The sequence below is a fragment of the Myotis brandtii genome, unplaced genomic scaffold, assembly GCF_000412655.1.
Source record: "Myotis brandtii unplaced genomic scaffold, ASM41265v1 scaffold300, whole genome shotgun sequence".
Taxonomy (NCBI): Eukaryota; Metazoa; Chordata; class Mammalia; order Chiroptera; family Vespertilionidae; genus Myotis; species Myotis brandtii.
In genome coordinates this window covers 2611413-2631426 of record NW_005361459.1, presented here as the reverse complement: position 1 = coordinate 2631426, position 20014 = coordinate 2611413, and the positions used below count along the sequence as shown (strand labels likewise).

The 20014-nt window shown below is 37.4% G+C and overlaps 1 protein-coding gene across 4 annotated transcripts in view; it reads right to left on the bottom strand.

Annotated features, from left to right (window-relative positions):
- FARS2 (phenylalanyl-tRNA synthetase 2, mitochondrial) overlaps window positions 1-20014 on the bottom strand; it is a 570273-nt gene that overhangs the window by 362065 nt on the left and 188194 nt on the right. For all 4 annotated transcript variants that reach the window (XM_005869647.2, XM_014542407.1, XM_005869648.2 and 1 more), the window contains one exon: window positions 7902-8033. In XM_005869647.2, the coding sequence (XP_005869709.1) occupies window positions 7902-8033 (132 nt within the window). The remainder of the gene's footprint in view (window positions 1-7901; window positions 8034-20014) is intronic.

Sequence of the window (20014 nt, the reverse complement as noted above, 5' to 3'; positions counted from 1 at the left end):
TCTCTCTCTCTCTCTCTCTCTCTCTCTCTCTCTCCCTCTCTCTCTCTCTCTCTTCTCCTCTCTCTCAAGATATGTGATTTAAATTATATGTGTACAATTTCCTAGTAACTTAAAACACATCCTACCACCACTGTGAACTCAAACCTATCTTTTTTTCTTCCCATTTTGCCATTTCCTTCAAGAATACCTGAGGTGCTGATCTAATTGTAGAACAGCAGTCTCATTAATGTGCAATAGTGATTTGGAAACCTGCTTCAGATAACTATTTTCAGCAAATTACTGTGTGAATAAACCTCATAAAAACCCACCAAGGATATTAGAAAATGTACAAGGAAGCACAATTCCAAGTGACAACTACTGTGCAAGCTGCTCATCCCCTGATTTACTTTCTTCATTCTGGCCCCTGACACCAAGCATTCCTGGGAGAAGGATACCTAGGATTCCTTCAAATCTTTGTCAGTAAAAAAAATAGTCACATTCATTTTTGCTTTTACTTCCCTTGTCTTTGAGGTCAAATTCATAAAGTTCTTAGACCAAAGTCTATAAATTTAGTACTTATGTTTTCTTCCAAGTAATTTATTGTTCCAAAGTCTATAAATTTAGTACTTATGTTTTCTTCCAAGTAATTTATTGTTTCAGGTCTTATATTTAGGTCTTTGATCCAATAGATTATAACAAAATGCTCAATCACTAGCTAATAGTTTTACACTTATATAGGAAAGGAAGCATTAGGTATGCCAACTAGATATCCCCAAAAAAGATAAAGTACATAACCCTTTGCAAACAGCACGTTATTCTCAGATATATATTTCAAATATCCGTATCAACCATATTCCATCCTGAATGTAGCCAGGACAAGAGCTTGGTACTTCTTCTCCAATCCCTCACTCATCCCCCTTCTGCACCCTGTATCTCTACTACAAATACCTGTCATCATTTATTTTTGTCTGTGTGTACTGTGCTATTTTCAAAGCAAAAACAATACTTATTTGCTTTTCTATAGCCTTAGAAATAATTCAAAAAATATGTGACAAGCAAATGAACAAAACAACAACAACAAAAAGACTGTTTAAAACTTGAAACTGTTCATGTACATATTTAGTTTTATCCAAAAGAGGCAATTTTAAAATTTTAATGAAGAGATAAAGAAGGTGATTCCATTTTTTAAAAGTTATTTTCCACTATAGAGCCTTTTATCCCCCTGGCCTGTGCACAATCTTCTAAATTTCACAGGGGCTCAATAAATGGTATATTCCTTCCTGGCACAATCATGACCCATGGTCACCCTGGTGATAGTTTTAGATGTTCATGCTCCACATATTATCTGAAAAGACATTAGCAGCCTGAGTCAACCCATGGGGAAATAAGTGTGCAGTATTTGGGGATGTGATACCTTACTGTCCTCAAAAAATCTCTTCAAAGAAAAAAGAACAATCACATTATGACAACCATCACCACCCACCTCACAACTACTAAATCTAAGGGTCTGAAAGCAATGGTAAAGACACTATAACTTAAAGAATTAAAGTAAAATTATGTAAACTATCTGGAAAAGCCTTATCTTAATCTGTACACAAAAACACATATCTGCCATGGTCAACTTAAATGTGCAATGAAGTGTTTTCATTGACTATTCAAATAGCAACCTAATTTCATGCTATTAATTAAGTGCTGTCTACCACAGATTACATACATTGGTGGCATTGCCCTTCTTTAGTGGTAACAAATAACTACAGAACAAATAGAGTTGTTTTGTTTGCTGTTGTTTGTTCCATTTGATTGCAGTTCTTCATTCTATGTGAGGATAATTTATTTGATACTAATTTCTAGCCACTTCAAAATCATGAAACTTAGTATACAGGAAGCACAACATAGTAGTTAACTGTTGTCAGAAAGACCTGGGCAAGTCACATTACCACATCTAGGTGTTTGATCCTGATCACCTTTCTCAGGTTCTGTAAAATTCCCAGCTCTACCTCAGAGCCTTGTTACCAAGATAAAATAAAAGAAAGCATGTTAAGTCATTAGTGAGATGCAGGCACACAGTAAACTGGGCTACATTGATGTCTGCTATATCATGGCTGCTTCAGTTTCTTTGGTCTATAGTTATTTCATCATTTACCTGCACCTCTTTAAGAACTTTAAAGAAGGAGAATTTGCCCAGCCGGTGTGGCCCAGTGGTTGATCCATGACCAAGAAGTCATTGGTTAGATTCTGGGTCAGGGTCCATGCCTGGGTTGTGGGCTTGATCCCCAGTAGGGGATGTGCAGGAGGCAGCCAATCGATGTTTCTATCTCTTTCTCCCTTTCCCTTCCTCTCTCTCTAAATTTAATTAAAACATTTTTTTAAAAAGTATAAAGAAGGAGAATCTACAACCATCAACTTTATTGTTTCTTTTTTTTAAAATATATTTTTATTGATTTCAGAAAGGAAGGGAGAAGGAGAGGGAGATAGAAACAATCAATGGGCCTTTCAGTCTGCAGGGCAATGCTCTATCCACTGAGCCAAACCGGCTAGGGCTTTATTGTTTCTTAGAAGTTCTATTTAAAAAGCGGGGAAAGCCCTAATGGGTTTGGCTCAGTGGTTAGAGCGTTGGCCTGGGACTGAAAGGTCCCAGGTACACTTCCGGTCAAGGGCACATGCCCGGGTTGTGGGCTCGATCCCCAGAAGAAGGCGTGCAGGAGGCAGCTGATCAATGATTCTCTATCATCATTGATGTTTCTATCTCTCTCTCCCTCTTCCTTCCTCTCTGAAATCAATAAAATATATTTTATTTTATTTTTTTAATATATTTTATTGATTTTTTACAGAGAGGAAGGGAGAGGGATAGAGAGTTAGAAATATTGATGAGAGAGAAACATCGATCAGCTGCCTCCTGCACACCCCCTACTGGGGATGTGCCTGCAACCAAGGTACATGCCCTTGACTGGAATCGAACCTGGGACCTTTCAGTCCGCAGGCCGACGCTCTATCCACTGAGCCAAACTGGTTACAGCTAATAAAATATATTTTTAAAAATTAAAAGGCAGGTAATCGAGGGGAGAGGATGTAAGGGAAGAAAATGTAGGAGAATTAGAGGGATGAATTGTACATAGTCTTTCTCTATATCGTAGAAACTCAGAAATAACAAAAAAATAAGCTGCAATTACAATTGTCTGTGGTTAGTGACTGTCAGACACAGTTTAAAAATATAACTATATATGTCAAAACACATTTGAGTCTGAGAACACATAGCAGAACTTTGTCATAACTTCAAGTTCAAGTAGCAAAGCCTACACAGAATTTCTGTTCTAAAACTGTCTCTTCTTCCTTTTCGTTAGTGTGTGTGTCTCTCTCTCTCTCTCTCGCTCTCTCTCTCTCTCAAGATATGTGATTTAAATTATATGTGTACAATTTCCTAGTAACTTAAAACACATCCTACCACCACCGTGAATCTCTCAAACCTATTTGCATCTTAGGTGTCTTTTTTTTCCCCCCCATTTTGCCATTTCCTTCAAGAATACCTGATGTGCTGATCTAATTGTAGAACAGCAGTCTCATTAATGTGCAATAGTGATTTGGAAACCTGCTTCAGATAACTATTTTCAGCAAATTACTGTGTGAATAAACCTCATAAAAACCCACCAAGGATATTGGAAAATGTACAAGGAAGCACAATTCTAAGTGACAACTAATGTGCAAGCTGCTCATCCCCTGATTTACTTTCTTCATTCTGGCCCCTGACACCAAGCATTCCTGGGAGAAGGATACCTAGGATTCCTTCAAATCTTTGTCAGTAAAAAAAATAGTCACTTTCATTTTTGCTTTTACTTCCCTTGTCTTTGAGGTCAAATTCATAAAGTTCTTAGACCAAAGTCTATAAATTTAGTACTTATGTTTTCTTCCAAGTAATTTATTGTTTCAGGTCTTATATTTAGGTCTTTGATCCAATAGATTATAACAAAATGCTCAAGTTCACTAGCTATTAGGGAAATGCAAATCAAACTATAATAAGATCCCATCTCTGCCTGTTAGAATAGCTAATATCAATAAGACAAGTAATAACAAGTGTTAGAGAGGTTGTAGAGATAAAGGAACCCTCATTCACTGCTGGTGGGAATGTAAACTGGTACAGCCACTGTAGAAAAGAGTATGGAGGTTCCTCAAAAAATTAAGAATAGAGTTATATGACCCAGCAACCTCTCTTCTGATATCTTCCCAAAATTTTTTAAAATATTTATTCCTAAAGATACAGGGGCGGGCAAAGTATGTTTACAGTTGTTTGTATGAAAAAAATATAATACAAGAATAAATAATAAAACAAGAATAATCTCTGTGTTTTGCACACTTACAACTATAAACCTATTTTTACCAACCCCTGTATATAGACCCCTATGATCATTGCAGCATTATTCACAGTGCCCTAGACATGAAAATAACCAAAATGTTCTTTAATAGATGATTGGGTAAAGAAGATGTGGTACATATGTACAATGTAATATTACTCAGCCATAAGAAGAGATCAAAAACTATTTGTGACAATATGGATGGATCTTGAGAATATCATGCTAAGTGAAATAAGTCAGACGGAAAATGTCAAAAACCATATGATTTCATTCACAAGTGAAATATAAAACTGAAAACAGTAAATGAACAAACAAAGACAAACAAACAAATAAAAACTCATAGACACAGACAACAGCATGGTGATTACCAGAGGGGAAGGGGAATAAGGGAACAGTAGTAAAAGGTAAAGGGGGTCAAATATACGGTGACAGAAGGAGATTTTACTTCGGGTGGTGAACACACAACCAATATACAGATGATGTATTATGGAATTGTATACTTATTAACCAATGTCACCCCAGTAAATTTAATTTAAAATAAAAATGAGAAATAAAATGAAAGCAAAACTAAAAAATAAAATAAAAACACCATAGAAGTATTTGAAGCTAGTTCCTACTCAAGAAGAGATTAAATCTTACATAGATACCCTCGATATTTTGTTTTCTATTAAGATGCTTATTCATCTATAGAGCTGATTTTTCTGTTTCTTAATACTCTTAATTTTCCTGTTCCCTCACAAATCAATCACTCAATCTAGAATCAGAGATCCTGAGATGACTAAGATCAGAGGTAATCTAGTTCCAGTTGGTTATAAATCATTTCTGTAATATGCAGGTCTGCCTCTGTTTAAATATTTCCTATTATGGGGTATCTCTGTTGATAAATAGCTCTAGTCATTTGAAAATTTTTTAAAATTATCAATTTTTACTGAATGTTTACTAGCTGCCAGACCCTCCATTAATCCTCATAATAAAACGTTAAGGAAAGAGTCACTGTGCCCATTTTAACACATTGCGGACAGATCACGAGAATTCTTGCTTCATATTACACAGTGTTTTACAAAGTATCATACTTTAAAAAGATATTAGCTTGTAAGAACATGTAATAAATAACTTCAAAATGCAATGGGTATTTAATTTTAAAGCGTGCCTTTAACATTTATGTAAAACTCGTTCAATAGAAACTTATCTGGCCACTGGGTAGAGCTAGCAATAAAACTACTGGTCCACAAGGTGTTAATATGAGAACATCAAGACTCTTAGGGGTTAAGCAACTTGCCTGAAGGCACACAGCTGTCAACTGACAGAACCCAAACTCAGGCCTCAAAACTTTTACCCTTAGGCTTCAAAATTTTTAAGCTCAAAACTTTTATGCACAGGCCCTAATTTGTGATCTCTGTGCTCCCTCTTCTCTAATACAGATCTAAAAGTATTTGAAAAGTATCCAAGAAACATGTGGCAGAGTGCAGGGCTTCCCCCAAAGCCTTCCTAGGCAGAATGGACAAGAATCTGAGCTGACTAAGTCCAGGCCCTGCAGGTGAGGTTACCTAAGAGTAAGAAGGGAAGGCCAGGTCTCTGGTCTCCCAGCCCAAATAATACAAACTCCTGCACTTCACTGCCACCTCATCTCTTCCATCTTACTCTGCCCTTATTCTCTAACCTCATGATGTTATCTATGGTCTATCCCAGTGGTCAGCAAACTCATTAGTCAACAGAGCCAAATATCAACAGTACAACGACTGAAATTTCTTTTGAGAGCCAAATTTTTTAAACTTAACTATATAGGTAGGTACATTGTTATTAACCTACCTATATAGTTTAAGTACTGTTGATATTTGGCGCCTCCCCCGTGCTGCGTATCCCGCGGCCCACCTGCGCCACGTCTCCCGTCGCCCGACCACCGACACCCCCCACTTCTTCTAACGCCACTTCTTCAAAATAGACTCACCCAGGCCAAAAACCGACTTCTGCACATGGGCCACGAAGTTTTAATCGCACTGTACATGCGCGCCCGCATGTGGTATTTTGAGGAAGAGCCACACTCAAGGGGCCAAAGAGCCACATGTGGCTCGCAAGCCACGGTTTGCTGACCACTGGTCTATCAACATTTCTTAGTCACCAAGAAGGGCTGCTCTTCTCCATTCTGCTGTAGGAAGCCCTGTGACCAACCCTGAACCCAGACCCACTGGCCTCCAACACCACAGAGCAAATGTCCTTCTACAGAAGCTGAGTGGGGATTAAGTGGGATATAGGGGCAGAGTGCACTTTGCAATATGCATCACTTCCACTCCAGTTACTGCTTATGCGATCAGCCCCTGCTCAAATCTCAACTGAGTTCCCGGAAAGGATTTATACTCTGAAAAAATATGTTTTAAAATAAATTCAAACGGCGACTTTTTAAATATTTTGTGATATAAAAATGCTTCTAAGCCATTTTAATTACTGGTTGTTGATAAATGACTTATCACTCTGAAACATGCTATTTTTTAGATCCAGGTATTCAAGTATTGTTCACTGTATAAAAATCCTTATCTGTATCTATTTTTAGATGACTTCAAACCTGCTTCTAATGACACTTCTTATGAAGGAAAGCTTGAGATTGACAAAGGTGAATAGGTGACAGTAACTCTACCAAGTATAAAAATGAGGAATGTTTTTGCAAGATTTCCAATAAATTAATTAATTAGTTTCTTTACTATGTTTGTGACTTGGTTGACTAAGAGTTGGGGTTTTGTTTTGTTTTTATTTAAGTATGGAAGACATTATAAAACGCACAGCTCACCCCACCTGGTTTGGCTCAGTGGATATAGCGTTGGCTTGCAGACTAAAGGGTCCTGGGTTCAATTCCAGTCAAGGGCACATGCCTGGGTTTCGGGCTCGAACCCCAGTAGGGAGCGTGCAGGAGGCAGCCTATAAATGATTCTTTCTCATCACTGATGTTTCTATCTCTCTCTCCCTCTCCTTTCCTCTCTGAAACAAAAATTTAAAATTAAAAAATCACAGCTCTGAAATTAAGTTTAGAAATAATCATTTTTATTAAGCAATGGTCCTGCAGAGAAGAGCTGGAAAGATCTTTCTTAAGTACCTATATATAGAATTTAATCAGAGATCCCGTCTTCCAACTTATCCTCAATCAGGTGGCACTGTCAACATTGAGAGCCTCTTAAGTATTTTTATAGTGTGTTTTATTGTATTTATGATATATCTGTTGAATCTTTGTTCTTAAGTAGTTTGGAACACAAACAGCACTCATATATGACATGCATCAAACATTGGCGGGCCAATTAAAAAGCAACATACCAATAAAGACGAAATGACGAAGTACAAATTAAACAGCAAAGTGCTGACAAGAAAGATCTCCAAAAACAGAAACCATTACAAAATTAAATGTGAGAGATTAAGTTCTTCTAGAGTTGAGTGTCGGAAATAAGTCTGGAGGGCACTATGAGGAAGATGGTAAGGCTATCCCTACAGGAATATGTAAATGCCTATGTAAATGAATGTGTAAATAAGGTTAAAGGAGAGGAGAGTGGTTTTTAAGAGAGCCTGTAAATAAAATGTTGGATTCTTTTCTACCTGAATTTACCAGTTGTTGTTCCATCACTCCACAGCCAAGAACTTCTAGCCATTCTCCATGGAAGTTGATCTCCATCTCGAAGGAAGGGTGAGTAAAAGGAAAGTAGCAGTCTACCCATCTAATGTCCAGACCTGCAAAGATACCAAATAAAAACAGTGTTAAAAGGCAGTCTGCCCATTCTTGGGATCAGGTTTATCCTTTGGCTAATGACACCAATTTCTACATTCTGACTAAAACAAATAGCAAACAAATTAATTTGCAACATGTTAGGGGGAGGCAATAAATCTTAAAACTTGTAAAAAACTGGGTATGTCTTTTCCAATATGAAAAACACTTTGTGCAGTTCCAGGACTCTCTAAAGCCAAATCAATCTCCTGTCAAATCCGTGCAAGTACCTGGCAGATGAAAAAATTAGGTCAAGATCATGGGAAAGCAGGTAATTCTACTAGTTTCTATAAATGTAAATGGCATCTTTTCAGAGTTAAAGTAAAAATATTTTACTGTATTGCCCTTCAAACTTGCATATCAACAACATGGCCAATTTAGAATAAACCAATTAATTTTCATTTTCATAATTTTTAAATTAAAGTTTATGAGCTAATAAAAGTTAAAATAAGATCAGCTGAATTTAAGCAAACCATTTAAAAAGTCAAAACTTTTTTTTACAGATGACTGCTAAACATACTTCTAAAGAAACAAAGTACATGCTAAATGGCAGAATGAATTTCTCAATAAGCAATCATAAATATGGTACTTATAACAATGATATTATCTAACAAAGGAAAAGACTAATGAATTCAAAGCAAAGCCTGCAAAGCACAGAGATTACTAAAAGCAGAGAAATCAGATGAGAAGATGCCCAATGTGAAAAACACACACAAAAGTGGGCAAATCACCTATGGTCTACAGCAGTGATGGCGAACCTATGACACGCGTGTCAGAGGTGACATGCGAACTCATTTTTTTTGTTGATTTTTCTTTGTTAAATGACATTTAAATATATAAAATAAATATCAAAAATATAAGTCTTTGTTTTACTATGGTTGCAAATATCAAAAAATTTCTATATGTGACACGGCACCAGAGTTAAGTTAGGGTTTTTCAAAATGCTGACACACCGAGCTCAAAAGGTTCGCCATCACTGGTCTAGAGTCTAGACTAGACCCTATGCTCCTTTCACTCTGGGTCATGATCTTTCTCTTCTTTGAGGCAACATTCCTGATTATGTTTCTCCATGGTAACACGCCCCTCTGTGAATTGAAAATACTGTCTTTTCTCATCCAAGAATATTTGCATTGAAAACCTAGTGGGAATCAGAATGTGAAATAAATAAAAATAATTACAAAACTTGCTTCCATTTATTGAGCATTTACTATACCTACCTCTATCATCTCATTTCATAAATAGGGAGAAAAACTATTAGAAAAGTCAGTGTCTTGCCCAAAGGTACACAGCTAGCAAATGACTAAGCTAAACCCAGGTCTGCCTGACTCCAAAACTCCTACTCTTGACAATTAAAACATTTCCCGGCCCATCAAAAAAAGATATTTCAAGAATTGAAAATCCAATGAGAAGGGAATTATGAGACAAGGGGATCTTTCCTATGCCCGGAATTACATAGAAGAAGGTGGATTTTCCTTTCATTGTTCTGTTTTAGATGTATTTATTTTCTAGTTCCCTGCTATCTGAGGCAAGTGGATAACTGACTTCTGTTTAGAATAGTAATACAGTATTTCCCCCTTTATTATACATGTAGTATAATAGACAAATATTAAACTGCACATATTGTGTATAATTTGACATATGTTGACATATGTAAACATCCATGAAACTGTCATCACAATAAATACAATGAACATATATCCATCACCCCCAAAAGTTTCCTCATGTCCTTTTGTAATTCTATCTGCCCATCGCCCCTACCTTTCTTTTCTCCTCACCCCCACTTTCCCCAGCAACCACTGATCTCTTTTCTGTCACTATAGAGGAGAAAAGTGGAATCATATAGAATATACTCTTTTTTATCTGGCTTTGTTCACCCAATATAATTATCTTAAGATTCACCTAGGTTGCTGTACATATCAATAGCTCATTTCTTTTCATTACTGAGCGGATTTTGCCAACATTTTTTCTAACTGGGAAAAAAAGCTGGTCCTAGTGCAGGCCATTGGGAAAATGGCTACAAATCCCCTGAGTAGTCCAGACTTTTCTATACAGACGCTCCTATATGCAGACCAACTGCTTATTCCCAATTGAATTCTGGGAAGAAGGTGTTTGTATACCTGTGTGATTGTCCATCTTTGGGACAAATAATCCCATACCAATATTCTTTTTTTTTTCCTCAAAGATTTCCTTTTTTAACATACTTTTATTTTTTATACATTTTTTATTAATTTTGGAGAGAGAAGAAGGGAGGAGAGAGAGAAACATCGATGGGAAACATCTATCAGCTGTCCTCTGCACACTCCATACTGGAGAACAAGCCGGCAATCCTGACCAGAAATTGAACCTGTGACCTCTTGGTGTATGGGTCGATATTAAACCACTCAGCAACACTGTCTGGGCCCAATATTCTTATTAAAAAGCTCCAGAGACAATTCTGCTGGCAAACAGAAATGTGTGAAGCATTGGGTTATATAACTCCGAAGGCCTGTCAGGAAAAATAATTTTTGTCATTCTTTTTGGAACTCTTGGTAGATAAGCACAAATCACCTTCTGAAAACAATTAAAAAAAATTAATTTTGGGTACGTGGCTTTGTATACTTAGCTCAAATTTTACCAAAAGAAAGAAGGGTTAACATGATGATTTCATCATCATATAATTAAATGTCACCTATGTACCTGAGATGAACACAAATAAATTTTATTTATATGCCCTTATTTTATTCCTTTGGACAGTCTAAATAAATAGCATAGTTTTTATAGCTTTATATCACACCTATAAAATCTTAAGTTTCCCTTAGAGAAAAAAAAAATTAAGAGATTAATAAGCCCTCAAAATACAAGTGTTGATTAAAGTGATGCTATTATCAGTGTTTATTAAGACCAAACTAAATCCCTACTGCATGAAGTCTATGGGGAACTGAGCCTCCCTAGAGACAGGACCCATCTGAGCTGTTGGTACTGATGGTGTCATCAACATACAAGGTAGAAGTGAAAAGTGATGTGATGATCTCGTCCTTTCTCTAGAAACCTTCTTTTGCTGAAGGGCTTTTACTTCACCGCTTCTAAAACCAGATAAAATTATAACTTTGGAGTAAAAATGTTTAATGTTGAATAAATTATTTTCTTTTTATTGTAGTTTATTTTATTTTTCCCATTATCATTTATCCCTTCTATGCTCTCTTCCACCTCCACCCACCCCCCTCTACTGAATAAATTCTTAAGATAGATTTTCCACATGTTGGTTGCATCAACCCTTGCTCTTCTTTGGGTCAAGACCTCAGCCACTGCCCAGCTGGAGTAACTCAGTGGTTGAACATCGACCTATAAACCAGGAGGTCAGATTTCCAGTCCGGTCAGGGCACATGCCCAGGGTTGTGGGCTCAATCCCCAGGAGGGGGCATGATTCTTTCATCGTTGATGTTTCCATCTCTCTCTCTCTCTCTCTCTCTCTCTCTCCTTTCATCTCTGAAATTAATAAAAAAAAATATTTTAAAAAAATACCTCAGTCAACACAGCCCTTGGTTTCTTCTTGCTCTACTAGCCTACCAGTGGCTTTCTCAGTAGCAATGAAAGGTTAATTGTTCCACGCACTGAAAAATACACCCAGCAAAGCAGGAAAAGGCAAGGAAGTTAGCCAAAGTTTTTCAGAATCCACAAAAATGATTAATATTAATTGATCATATCACAGAAAGTGAGAGAGGAAACACAAATTGTCAAAAATTTTGTCTAATATACCTGGGACGTTTTTAATCCATTTTACTTCCTCAGATCCTTCACTAAAAGTTTCCTTTTTAAATCTATATGACCCTGCAAAGAACATCAAATTCACAGACCAATCATTTTATTTGTTCTACTACTTTAAAGACATCTTCAGTTCTTCAATTCTGCTTCTTTCACATAAACAGGTAAAAGTCAAAAAGAACAAAATCCCATTTTTCGAGAAGCCTATGGATCCACTTCAAATATAAATGGTTATTATTTCAAACTAAGTTATATTAATGTGCAATTTTTTTCCAAAGACCATATTCTTTTATACATTCTAATAATTTCAGTTACATTAACACATTAACAGTAATTTTTTTAAATCACTGGTCATGAATATTTTTATATTATCCAAGAAATACACTTACATCTTGTTTTATCCCTCGAACCTCAAAATTACAGTAAGAATTATTATATCAGGTTAAAAAGCATCTTGACATGCATCTTGTATTAAAAGATGTGATACTGAATAATCAGTTCAAAACCCTATTGACTATGGCTTTTTTCACATTTCAAGTATCAGAAGTCAATGAAAAAAAATCCACTAAAAACTATGTATTTTTTATAAACATGTCCAAATAATATAGATTCATTACGCATTAGACTAACCTCCTATTGAGGTGATAAAGGAAAATGAAATGCACATGTATTATATATATCTAATGAAAAATAATGCCAAAGTGCTTTCATTGACTATGGCTTTTTTCACATTTCAAGTATCAGAAGTCAATGAAAAAAAATCCACTAAAAACTATGTATTTTTTATAAACATGTCCAAATAATATAGATTCATTACGCATTAGACTAACCTCCTATTGAGGTGATAAAGGAAAATGAAATGCACATGTATTATATATATCTAATGAAAAATAATGCCAAAGTGTTTTTTTTTTTTTTTTTTTTTGGTTTGGACATAATAATTTATTAAACCATATTCACAAATGAAGCTCAGAGCTTTTTAAAAATTGCCTTAGAACTCTGTGAGATTACATCCAAGAGCCTAGAACAGGGGTGGGCAAACTTTTTGACTCGAGGGCCACAATGGGTTCTTAAACTGGACCGAAGGGCCGGAACAAAAGCATGGATGGAGTGTTTGTGTGAACTAATATAAATTCAAAGTAAACATCATTACATAAAAGGGTACGGTCTTTTTTTTTTTTTAGTTTTATTCATTTCAAAAGGGCCGGATCCGGCCCGTGGGCCGTAGTTTGCCCACGGCTGGCCTAGAACCAAGTAGAAGAGCACCTTAGAATTGAAGTCTCAGATTTCTACCTTTTTGCCTGTAAAATCATGGATGGATTAATTAACCTATCTGAGCCCCTGATGTCTCATACCCCCACTGGGTACAATGACAGCTATTCCACCCAGTAGTTTGGTGCAAAGGACCCGCAGGAGCTCAGAGGCAGAGATCCTCGTTGGAGTTTTAGGTACTGTTTCTGCTTTCTCTCCTGAATGAGGATGCTGAGTTTGTTCAAGAATGAGGAAAACCCGCAAGAAGCATTCCCTCAGTTGGAACCTCAGAAATGATTAGTAAAAATTTCTTCAGGATAGTAATGTGAGCCCAAATGGAAGAGGTGCAGCGGGAACTCTAATTCTCTCAACTTTGGCAGGATGCTACCTGCCCTTACCTGCCACAGAAAGCCAGGGGCCAGGAAAGGCAGCACTTCATCTTGTCAGCTCTGTGCACCAGCCTCTCGACTTCTTGATTCTTGGCAAGACCAATCGAGGGTATGTCTGAGTGCAGGGTTATGTCTGAGTGTGTGTATGGGGTGGGGAGGAGCGGTTCTTCCCACCACTCCCTGACTCCTATGCAATGTTGCCAGGCATAAGCACTCGGACATATTGTAAATATTAAATAGATGTCATTACATCCTACCTCCATAGGTCTCATATAAACATAATACAACATTTCATTTCCCTGACTCACTGACTCATTAGTCTTCCTCTGTTTCCCATGTCCCTTATATTTAAAGACGGAACTTTGCTAACAGAACTGCCTCCCAAAGGTGTCAGAAGCTAAATTGTGAAAGGTTAATGGTCCAAACTAGAGCATACACCAGTAATTTTTAGATATCCTACCAAGGCTACTCTCCACTGAAGCAGAAAAAAATTTAAATTGACTATACAAATATACATTCATTTTTCAACAGGTTTTCCCTCTAGTGGTATCAGAGAGAGTGGAATGTAGCCCTGATGTCAGTACTGCTGCTCCTGCTTTCTGCCAAGGATACATGTCGCTGTATGATAACAGGCATCAGTGAGAAGTCTCACATCCCTGTCCCTGTCCCATCCTTCTTCTTCTGGACCTTTAAGGGTAAACTTCTCGAGTTTCCTTTTTATAGCCAGATGTAAGCAAATAGCAAATGCCAACATGTATCTCTGGTTTTCCACCCTTTCTTAGATAAAAGACAGCATCCTCTGCACATTATTCTGCACCATGCTTTTTTTTCACTTAATGACAAGTTCTGGAGGCCTCTCCAGCTGAATACATACAGCATCTCCTCATTCATGTTTGGACTCCTGCATGGTGTTCCATCAAGTGGCCATGACATGTATATATTAGAAGTCACTTACTGATATATATTTGGACTATACACAAGTATTTTGCTATGAAAAATGACGCTGTAACAAACTAGCCTGTTGGGTCAAAGAGTAAATGCTTTTATAATTTTAATAAATATTGCCAAATTGTCCTCTATAGGAGCTGTAGAATTTTGCTACTCCCATCATCAAGGGGGCCAAGGCCACACAAGTAATTAATGAGAAAGCCAAACTAGGTCCCAGGTGAAAATTCAGGGCTCAGCTGATAAAAGACCACCCAGCTTGACCACCCAGTTCTCTGGTAGATAATGCAATAATGGAGCACCCACGGACAAGATCCCCAGATTCCTGCCGTCTTCCTCACCCTTGCTATCTGCTTGTATCTCCTGTCTCTCCCCTAGCCCAGGAAATGGGTGTCTTCTGGACTGACCTGTTGGGGTCCAACCCCAGCAGGTCCAGGGGTTCCCAAAGGTGTGGACGGAGTCGGCGAAGAAGAAATGACACGGAAACAGCGTTCAGTTGATCAGCAGCCTAGCCAGGTTCTCTAGTCAGGTTCTGTCTTTATTCTCCTGTTACATCTGTATTTATACCAGTTGATTTTAATCCTATCCATTCTATTCCATTTGTTATCTCCATTCCAAGGTCACTACTCTATTGTTCTGTTAAACTACAAGGAAGTAACTGAAGGAGATTATCCTAAATAAAGATTATGTAGCTTAAGCGTGATTGTTCGTAGTTAAAGTGATTAACTACCCGCCTGGCACTTAGTTAAGGGGTTTTACTGATTTATTCCCTTCCTTAGTCCTGTTAATCCCTAACTCCAGGGAAAAATCCCCACCTGGGGAAACAACCTTTCTTGGAGAGGTGACCTTGGTTAAAACACATAGCGCTAAGTAGGGGAGCAAACATATTAAGAACATTATGCCATATACACCAGGTCCCTTGAAACATATGCTGTGCAGATGTTTCTTCCCTGCAGCGACTGTGTCAAACAGCAAGGATGGACCGGCTTTCGGCACTGACCGACAGCATGGTTGGCAGTGATGAGGAAGAGGAGGCACATGTAGGCCTGAAGCATCCATGTGGGACTATGCACATTGATTCCATTTCCAAAGCCCACCTCACAAGTAGCACAAAGTCATTCACAACTAACAATTCATTACCCATCTAGGGCCTCACAAACTTGCCAATGTCACCACAGTGACTCTTGAGTGTGTCATATATATCCTATGTGTCCACATAGCCACATACTTTGAGTCCAGTACTACAGACTGCTTCATGGAATAAATTCATTCCAACTACAAAGTTAATGACAAACACCACTGTTCCCTCTCATAGAGGGAAAGAAGGTAATAGAATCTTCTGGTATAGGACCTCAATGGCACACAGTAGAAGATATTAGCACTATTTCAGCCACAATGACTCCCTTGCTAAGACATACACAAAGTGATCAGGGCAATATAAAAGGCTAGCAATTCTCTCACAATTGGTGATGGTATAACTGCTGCCACAGTTATTAGTTCTCCAGTGTGTCGAAGTGTTATTTCAGGCTGTTGCCCTGGGACTCCCACTCATAAGAATCCTTTTGATTAAGGTTTGGATCTTATCATTCCTCCACCTCACAATGGGTTTAAAAATGGAGTGTAACACAATTTAATAGCCTCTCATTCTAAATCTGGGTACGGAGCCCAAAGCATTAAGTGATCCCTCCCTGGCTCCATAGCGAGTGGAAAGGGACAACCTAACAGCAACCTGACCTGGGTGTGAGCCACGGCTACAAGCCCTCTGGTCCTCCATCTTCCTCTCCAACCCATTCACAAAGGATGGTTACATGGACAAGACTTGTAGACAGGAGGCTCACACTCCACCCCACAAATCTGATCACAGAAACTTGGGTGGCTGGGCATAATTATGGGAACAGCAATCATAGATGTAGAATCAAATCCCAGCTCCTCCACATTTAGCCAACTGACTTCAGGCAAGTGTTTTAACCTCTCACTGCCTCAAGTTTGTTTAAAATAAAAATAATACTTACCTCACCAAGTTTTGGAGACAATTCAGTAAAGAAAAGTGTGTAAAAACCTAGCACAGTACCTGACATCTAAAAAATACTCACAAGGTGATTTTTGAATTGAATGTCATCGAAAATCAGATCATAATATAAAATATACCTCATCTTTTTATAAAAATATGAAGAAAAATAAACTTTCTAAATTGCATTCCTAAGGCCATCACCATTTGTTGTTAATTTACTATGGCACTGTGCTAAAATACTTTACATGCCTTCTTTAGTTTAATCCTTAAGCCGATGGAAGGCTGACATAAAACACTGCACAACAATTCTCATTGGTCCCATCTTATAAATAAAGGCATTGTGGCTAAAGCAGTTTATGTATCTAATCTAAGCTAACATGGCTAGTAAATGCCAAGGTTAGAATTCAAAACCAGGTATGTCAGAAAACAAAGCCCTGTGTTGCCCTCGCTAGAACGGACAATGAAAAACTACACTAATTCAGGTTCCCATGCAAAGAGCCCTTAAGAGTCCAAGATAGCACCATCAGTCTCCCAGTTCTTCTGACACATAACAATGACAAGTATGAGAGAGAGAGAGGGAGGGAGGGAGGGAGGGAGGGGAAGAGAGAGAGAGAGCGAGAGAGCAAAAAGGCAAGTCTAAGTCCAAAGACTTAAAAGAAATACCTCAACAAGCCAAAAAGAGACCAGAAACACAAAAATAGACCCAAACATATATGTTCAATTGATTTTAGAGAAAGGAACAAAGGCAATTAAGTGGAGAAAGGATGGTCATTTCAAGAAATGGTGCTGGAACAACTAGATATCTATATGCAAAAAAAAAACAACTTCCATCTATACTTCATACCATATATAAAATTTTTCAAAATGATCATAAACCTAAAATATAAAACTGAAAACTATAACACTTCTAGAAGAAATCAGTACAAAAATATCACCTTTGATTAGGAAACATTTCTCAGAAATCACATCAAAAACATAATTCATAACAAAAAAATTTATTATATTTCATCAAAATTAAGAATTTCTGACCTTTGAGAAAAACTGTTAAGAGAATAAAGACAAGGCACTGAATGGAAGAAACTATTTGCAAATCACATATCTGATAAAAGACTTATATCCAGAACATCTGAAGTTCCAAAAATCAATAATAGGAAAACTGACTTTTTAAATGGGCAAAGGATTTGGGCACTTCACCTAAGAGAACATATATGGATGACAAATAAGCACATGATGCTCAGCATCATTAGTTATTAAGGAAATGTAAGTTAAAATCAGTCAGATACCACTACACAACTATTGAATGACTACAATTAAAATGACCAACCGTACCATATTGGCAAAGATGGCGAGCAATTTCTACTCTCACACAATGCTAGTAGGAATATACAATGGTTCAATCTCAAAATAAGTATACTGAGTAAAAAAAAAAAAAAAACAAGCCAGGTGAAAGAGAATCTATACTGTAGGATTCCACTTACATATACCTAGAAAATATAGAGTAATTTATAGTAAGAGAAAGCAGATCACTGCTTTATTGGTTTAGTAGAAAGATATAACAAATGGGCACAAGGAAACTTTGAGGGTAATGTATATGTTCATTACCTTGATTGTGATGATTTCATCACATTTGCATAAATGTCAAAAGTAAAATTGTAAGTTTTAAAATGTTTAGTTTATTGAAAGCCAATTATAATTCAATAAAGCTTAAAAAAATAAATTAAAAATGGTCAGCATAATAAGCACTTTTCTCAATTTGTTGGATTTTATAATTAGGAAGTCATTTGTGGCCTCAACAGAAATGGTTAAAATCAACTTGACCTGGGTTGAGCAGAAATGGAAAGGCACACGTCATAACATATGGCTGAAAAGAAAAAGGAAGTAAACAAGCTTCCAGAGAAGGAAAGGAGGTTCAGTGATGGCATTTGTTCGTTTGTTTTATTTGGGGATGAGTCTAAATATATTCTAAACTGATAATTAAGGAAATGAGGTTCTGGAGAAAATAATGGAATGGGAATCAAGAAGAATGGGATCCAGAGGTCAAGCAAGCACAAAGTTGACACCCAGTCACCTAAATTTTTGTAATGAAATTAGATGAGTTTACCCTCTGACGGAGACTACGAAAGATGAGACTGTTCGTGGTCTGGAATAACAGAGAGGGATTTGTACCGTGAACTGACCAAAGATAAGAAAAAAGGTCCCTACCAAGGTAGACCTGGCTAAGATGGCAGATCATGATTACAAAATCTGAGCAGACAAGAAAAGCAGAAAGAGTAGATTTGGGTATCAATTCAAGGTTGGGTCTTTAACTAGTGAGTAGAGCAAGTCAAGCGTTCAAAGGACTTAAAGTGATTGATAACAGAGTTTAGATAACCTTGCTTTGATTAGCCTTTGACAGGGCTAGGGCTAGAAGTGAGGCCAGATGACAAGTGACAGGAATGAAGAAACTGAGCTTTCAGTGAACCTAAGGAGTAGAAAAGGAACTTTCCCTCTCCCATAAATCTTAATGTTTTCCAGGTTACCTGAAAAACTAATACAAGTAGAAACAGTATGCAAAGGTGTAGTTCCTGGCACATTAATTAATTGCCTTGATACATTACCCCTAAAATTGTAAGTACTTTTTTTCACTGTACCTCAGGGCTCATAATTTGGTTTCATTTAACATAAAACCTCCAGCAATTTCAACTTCTCATTTCTCTAGTAGGAAATCTATCTGCTATCCCTTTCCCAGCTTTTTAAGTGTATTCCAGTTCAATTCAACCATTGCAGTCTCAAGCTTTCTCCCAAGAGGTTGCCTTATACCAATTCTTTAGACCAGACCAGTGGTCAGCAAACTGCGGCTCGCAAGCCACATGCGGCTCTTTGGCCCCTTGAGTGTGGCACTTCCACAAAATACCACGTGCGGGCGCGTACATACAGTGCGATTGAAACTTTGTGGCCCATGCGCAGAAGTCGGTATTTTGTGGAAGAGCCACACTCAAGGGGCCAAAGAGCCGCATGTGGCTCACGAGCCGCAGTTTGCTGACCACTGGACAAGACAGTTCAATTCTAGTATATCTTTTCTCCATTCAGCAGAAATTAAAGAAAAGTAAGGTTCTGTCTCTCATCATCTGATTCCTAAGGTGATGTCCTATTTTCAGTGAGCCTCTGTACAATGCAAGACACTTGCAGAGAACTTGAGTGTGTCAGCCAGTTCTTACCTAAAAGTGGAGGCTAATTGAACTATATCCAAGAAACAGTGGCAGAGGCAACTCAGCATTGCCTGAACACAACTGCTTAGCTACTTCACTTTCTAGGAGTACTCTGAGAACAACAAACCTCTCCAAATCAGAAAACACCAGACAGCTCAAAAAACCTGATTTAAAGTTTTAAAGTAACATGCTTAATTTTTGTTTAATTTGTCAATTTTAGGAACAAAGTAGAACTAACAACTATAAGCCTAATTATTATTCTTAATCATTTTCATCTTGTTTATGTTTTTTTATAATTTGTTTTTTTTTCAATGACAGTTGACATACAATATTATATTCATTTCAGGTGTACAACACAGTCATTATAAATTTACTAGAGGCCCGGTGCACAAAAATTTGTGCACTGGGGGGGGGGGGCCCCC